This window comes from Penaeus japonicus, unplaced genomic scaffold, assembly GCF_977035675.1.
Source record: "Penaeus japonicus unplaced genomic scaffold, GWHDUDI00000001_assembly GWHDUDI00000016, whole genome shotgun sequence".
NCBI classification, from domain to species: domain Eukaryota; kingdom Metazoa; phylum Arthropoda; class Malacostraca; order Decapoda; family Penaeidae; genus Penaeus; species Penaeus japonicus.
This window is the reverse complement of record NW_028234418.1, coordinates 23,992,987-23,998,661: the sequence shown is the minus strand read 5'-3', so window position 1 is coordinate 23,998,661 and position 5,675 is coordinate 23,992,987. Positions and strand designations below refer to the sequence as shown.

At 38.0% G+C, this 5,675-nt stretch overlaps 1 protein-coding gene across 1 annotated transcript in view; it reads right to left on the bottom strand.

Annotated features, from left to right (window-relative positions):
- Positions 1 to 510: 510 nt before the first annotated feature.
- Positions 511 to 5,675, bottom strand: part of LOC122266274 (protein O-mannosyl-transferase 2) — a 15,659-nt gene continuing 10,494 nt past the window's right edge. The window contains exons 9-20 of the mRNA XM_043035934.2: positions 5,560 to 5,666; positions 5,305 to 5,399; positions 4,886 to 5,036; positions 4,474 to 4,657; positions 4,253 to 4,333; positions 3,643 to 3,788; positions 3,072 to 3,160; positions 2,318 to 2,472; positions 1,893 to 2,049; positions 1,401 to 1,541; positions 1,103 to 1,214; positions 511 to 860 (exon numbers count right to left, since the gene is read on the bottom strand). Of these exons, the coding sequence (XP_042891868.2) occupies positions 752 to 860; positions 1,103 to 1,214; positions 1,401 to 1,541; positions 1,893 to 2,049; positions 2,318 to 2,472; positions 3,072 to 3,160; positions 3,643 to 3,788; positions 4,253 to 4,333; positions 4,474 to 4,657; positions 4,886 to 5,036; positions 5,305 to 5,399; positions 5,560 to 5,666 (1,527 nt within the window). The 3' untranslated portion in view covers positions 511 to 751. The remainder of the gene's footprint in view (positions 861 to 1,102; positions 1,215 to 1,400; positions 1,542 to 1,892; positions 2,050 to 2,317; positions 2,473 to 3,071; positions 3,161 to 3,642; positions 3,789 to 4,252; positions 4,334 to 4,473; positions 4,658 to 4,885; positions 5,037 to 5,304; positions 5,400 to 5,559; positions 5,667 to 5,675) is intronic.

The following is a 5,675-nucleotide window of genomic DNA, read 5'->3' as shown; positions in this document are numbered from 1 at the left end:
GGTAGGGATGAGGAAGGAAACCTGAGCTTATGACTGTGAGTGCCACAATAAAAGGCATCCCGAATGTAGGTGCTAGGCATGGTTTGAGTTGCCTTCCTTTTCTCATTCTGCCTGCACATCCTTCATCTGCAGTTCTTTAGGGCAAAAGGTCTTCAACTTGCTGTGTGCCATTGCTCTATAAAGATATTGCTCGCTAGAGACCATGGATAGGTGTCATTCAAGGCTCTCTCTCCTACTGGTGCAGGAGGTAGAGCCATCTAGGTTTTGGATGTTAGATGAAACCCATTTTGCTTGATATTACAGCAATTATAGTAATTATGACTGGCAATGTCACCATCACTCACTCATTATTCATAGCACAATAAAATAACACAGTGATGCAAAATCGTTGAACACCATGTACGTCATGACAAAGCTCCTGCAGCATGTATATCATGACACCCATACCAATGGGTTAATAAAGCAGTTTATATTCATCACTTTTTTCAATTGGGGATATAAAATAAGATCAATATAATATCACGTTTATCGTATATACTCTTACAGTTTAGTTGGATGGCAATTATATGGCAACACAAATACAACAGAACCCACATGTTTACATAACATTCTTTCTACAAATTTGTAAAATGCCCATTTATCACTATGTAACAATGCTCATCTTTTTAACCAAATATAAAACTATATTTAATAATTTCTAAATTAAAAAAAACAACAACAATAGTTCATAGATGTAGAAGGCTATCTTTTCCTAAATTTCCCATGAATCAAAGAATCTAATATTTTTGAAAGTGGAATTGTCTGGGTTGAAGCCACTGACAGTTGGGTGTCCATAGCCGACGTAACAATACAGGTGGAAGCTGCAAACAAGAGAAATATTGATATGAAATAGCATTCAAACATCTATTTTCAAAATTAATTATATTGTTTTTTTTATGATATACTTAAGCTTCAGAAAATATATGTGAATATGATACTAAGGAATACATGAGAAAGAAATTTATATAAGGTATTTTTCTTTTTCTAATTTACATAAGGGGATCTTTAACCAGCTAATCCACAGTATGTATTAGCAAGAACAATGATTAATTATTTTTTTTACCTGTAGAGGATGATGGCAAAGAAGACTCCAGTGGCCCAGTGGAATGCAAGACGCGCTTTTTGCACAGGCAACCAGGTGTCCAGTGATTCAAGGAGGTAACCCATTACCACAGCTGGAATGTGGGATTGCAGTATGTTAACATTAAGAAAATGGCAGACATGAAAATCTTAGACTATCATTAAGTGCGAGCGTATTTCCCTATTTTCTTGAGTGCAAATCAATCGACATTTTTCTTTTTCTCAAATACAAATTAGACAAAAGTAGAGAATACAGATATACATCATTATACAAACCCTACCTGTTAGCATAGAGGAGAACTGGAGAGCTGGGAAGTAGTGGTGATAATAGAGGATGCGGTCCATGGCGTAGAAGGGAATGTAATGTAAGAGGTAGGCCAAGAAGAGCCACTTGCAGGCAAAGATCATCTTCTCCTTCCGTTCTGGTGTGGGGGTTGGAATGGGTTAACCAAGCGGTAATACTAATGTGTGTGTGTGTGTGTGTGTGTGTGTGTGTGTGTGTGTGTGTGTGTGTGTGTGTGTGTGTGTGTGTGTGTGTGTGTGTGTGTGTGTGTGTGTGTGTGTGTGTGTGTGTGTGTGTGTGTGTGTGTGTGTGTGTGTGTGTGTGTGTGTGTGTGTGTGTGTGTGTGTGTGTGTGTGTGTGTGTGTGTGTGTGTGTGTGTGTGTGTGTGTGTGTACATATATGCATATGGTACTTCGAATAGGAAAATACAATTCTAAGTTCAAAATAATGGAATCCCCTCTTGCCATTGGCGAAGAACCCTTGACCTTACCTCTGACCTGCGGCTTGTCAGTGTGGCCTCGTTTCAACCTGTAGTAGTGGGCAATGATGAGACCGGGAACAACCATCAGAAACACCAAATTGATCCAGAAAATTATGGGATTTCCCAACAGCACGATGCGGAAGTAGACATCAAACCACACTTGAGACTGTCGGAAAACAAACATAAGTAATATACAATAAAATTGAATATTTGACAGAAAACAGACATAACATCATCTAACATAATCTAAAAGTTACCAACACGAGAAAATAACTCGCTACACCAATTTCCTAGATCTACAAACACAATAACATCCCTTCAAACAGATATTCACTTGTCTGCATGATTAAGCAACACAATAATAATAATGTTATTCGGGTACTTAACCCTTTACGACAAAGTTATCACGGTCTATCATTCTTTGATTCCTTTACCTTGAGGCAGAAGGGCCACATCCACGGCCGGTGGGAATTGTAGCGGTCTTCTCCTTCCGGTTTCAGGCGACTGTTGATCCAGGTCATGACCCTGTGTGTCTCGACCATTCTTGAGAAGAACCCGCTCTCCAGGTGGGAAAAGCTCTCGTTCTTTACTGTTGGCAGAGGCATCAAGGTATGAAGAAAGTTCTTGGATTAGTTGAATAATGTGTTTCAAAGTTGTTTTTTGCTCTTGCTCTGGTAATGATACCGTGGTGGAGTTCTATAAGTAGGAATTTCCCATTCTCGGATCTGCCGTCTTGGATAGACACTGAAAACCCTTTCTGCCCAAGTGGGTATGTGATATTTAATCTCAGAATTTTATATTATCATTTTTTCTCACTCCACATGGCCATGGTATTAGTAAAATATCTAAAAGCTTATTCCAGTAATGAATCCTACTTGAGTAAGAAATTATGCTTTATATATACTTAATAAAGTTCTAGGTCAGTCAGTAATTCCCAACCTTGCATTAGTTACGAAACTCTAAAATATAGTAATACGTCTTGTTATTTTTTTTATCAATGTTACTATTACCATAATCATTATTATCATTAATGTTTTTATTGTTATTGTTATTGGTGTAGTATTTATTATTACTAGTATACGAATGGAAATATTTACCTGTATTTGTATTTTGAAAACAGACACTTTAAAACAACAGCTTGATGACAAGGATAAGGCAATAAAAGAGCAAATTACGCGTAATACTCACGATGCGGGTTCATATTCATTTCAACCATCCAGTTGGTGTAATCGTCCATAACGTTCTTGGAGCATGTGATCTCCTGTTGGTTGAAGCCCCTGTGAAAACACCGAGAGCTCGTGTGACTCCATATCCTTTTTTATGCCAATATGAAATGCATTCGTATGTAATTTTGGAATATAAAAAAGTGTAAGAGAAAGGGGAAGTGCAAGTACATCTAATCACTTCAATAGACGTTTATAGCCGTTGGTGTGAAGCACATTTTATATATATGCCCTAGTATTTGTAAATCTATAAAACTGCTTTAAAATTCTCCGATATTCAAAACCGTTATTTAGATTGTTTTGTTGGTATCATGAGATTATCATCCTTGTTAAAACACACAATTGAAATATAAATATTATAGAAATGAATGCTTTCAAAAAACATATATGCGCTTTAAAAATCACAGCAACAGTAGTACAGACAACATTAGGTCCTTAAAATCCACACGTCCCCCAAACACGCACACCCGCATTACCCACACGAAAGAACTACAAAAAAACAACGTATCCCACAGTCTGACTTCCTCACAACTCACCATTTGAGAGGGAGCTTCTCGCGACTCCAGCTGAGGGCGCAGGTCAGTGGGAGGCAGATTAACTTGACACGCGAGTCGAGAGCCTTAACTTCTTCACCTGGCTTCCCCCCAACGACATGAACTGCCCAGATCTGCCACATGGTCACCTGGGAGGCATAAAGGGTAGTACTTTAACGCATCTCTGTTCAATCCAGTGAAGGGTGTTCATATTATTGCTATTTTTTCTGTTTTGTTGATGTTGCTACTAAACAGTTATTTTTATATTTTCAATTGTGATAGTAATAGACAAAATTATTATTAATACCATCATCATTATTACCATCATCATCATTATTATTATTGCCATTATTATTATTGTCATCATTATAATCATTAATGTTATTACTATTCCCATTATCATCATCATTATTATCATGGGTTTATATATATATATATATATATATATATATATATATATATATATGTGTGTGTGTGTGTGTGTGTGTGTGTGTGTGTGTGTGTGTGTGTGTGTGTGTGTGTGTGTGTGTGTGTGTGTGTGTGTGTGTGTGTGTGCGCATTTGCTAGTGTGTGTAAAAATGAACCAATACAATATAACAGCGAAAGAACTTACATTAGGATTGGAAACGCGTGCTTCAGGATCTTCGTCAAATGCTTTGTTCATCTTAGCAGCCAGGACAGGGTCAGTCAGATTCTGAAAAATGTGCATTTGGAAGAATATGAAAACGAACATTCTTTATACAGAGGGAGAGAGAGAGTAAAAGAGAAGAGCGAAAATGAGACATCCACAACCATCAGATCCTCAACCATCTCAAAACCAAACGCACGACTCACGTAAGCCTTGTTGTAAACAAGATTGTGCTTCCTCGTCACGAGAGACATGTTCCTGTCGCAGGAGAGCAAGGACCCCGTAGTCATGTGGTAAAGCCGTACCCAGTCGCCGTTCATCACGTATTCGGGTAAACCATCGTAGAAACTATTGGACAAATCGGGGTCTTCCTCGGGGAACAGGACCTTGCTGTTGATTAGATGTGACAGGGAGGAGAATGAGGAAAAGTCGAGGAAATACGGACTAAGAGGGTTAATTTTCGGGAGTACATCTGAGGGCGGGTAGTGCTTTTAAGGTTGGCATCTCAGAAGGAACTTATTCATAATCAAGTGTATCTGTGATTGACAAGAGCGGCGTCGCATTTGTATATATACAGATAATCATTAAACACCAAAGGGACTCTCTAACAATACTTACAAGTAATTGTTGACGTCTTTGGCACCGAAACCCGTGAGTTGTTGCTTATTCTTCCCCACTTTCTCTTCCGGGTAGGTATGGTTGTGGCTGTGGAGGTAGATACCGCCCAGATTGGCGTTCCGAAGGGTGATTACGTTCCCGTAGGCTAGTTCTGATGCGAAGTAAAGGGAAAGGGTGAATACACGAATGCGCATTTGTCTTGGAAATAGTTGTATATGTAGAGACACATGTAAGCAGTACACATATACACGCAACTGGTCAACCGCCTATTCACACAATATATATGTATATATATATATATATATATATATATATATATATATATATATATATATATATATATATATACACACATATATACACATATATGTATGTATGTATGTGTAAATAGTATATATAATCAATATCATAATCATTACTTTTGGGCTGTGTTAAGTTGTTAAGAGCGTTCTCCTGCAGCCTCATCTGGAAACCAGGACTGAAAGCTCCTTCGTCCGCCGCGTGAAGAGATTTTCTGAAATTGAAGATTAGGTTCATGTTTTGCCCCTTAATGATTAAGTTATTCTGAGTCTATGAAGCAAGAAATATGAATACTCATGTTTTCAAACCTAAAGCTACGGAACTAAAGTATATACTAGCAAAATCATCGGCACAAAAATAACATTTTCACTCACGCTTTGAAGAGCAGTTGATCATGGACGTAGAAGACACTGACGTAAATCACAGCAGGTATGATTATCAGCGTCAAAACCCGAGCCATAAAGTGTAGTGCTACGCTTAGCTAAACCGA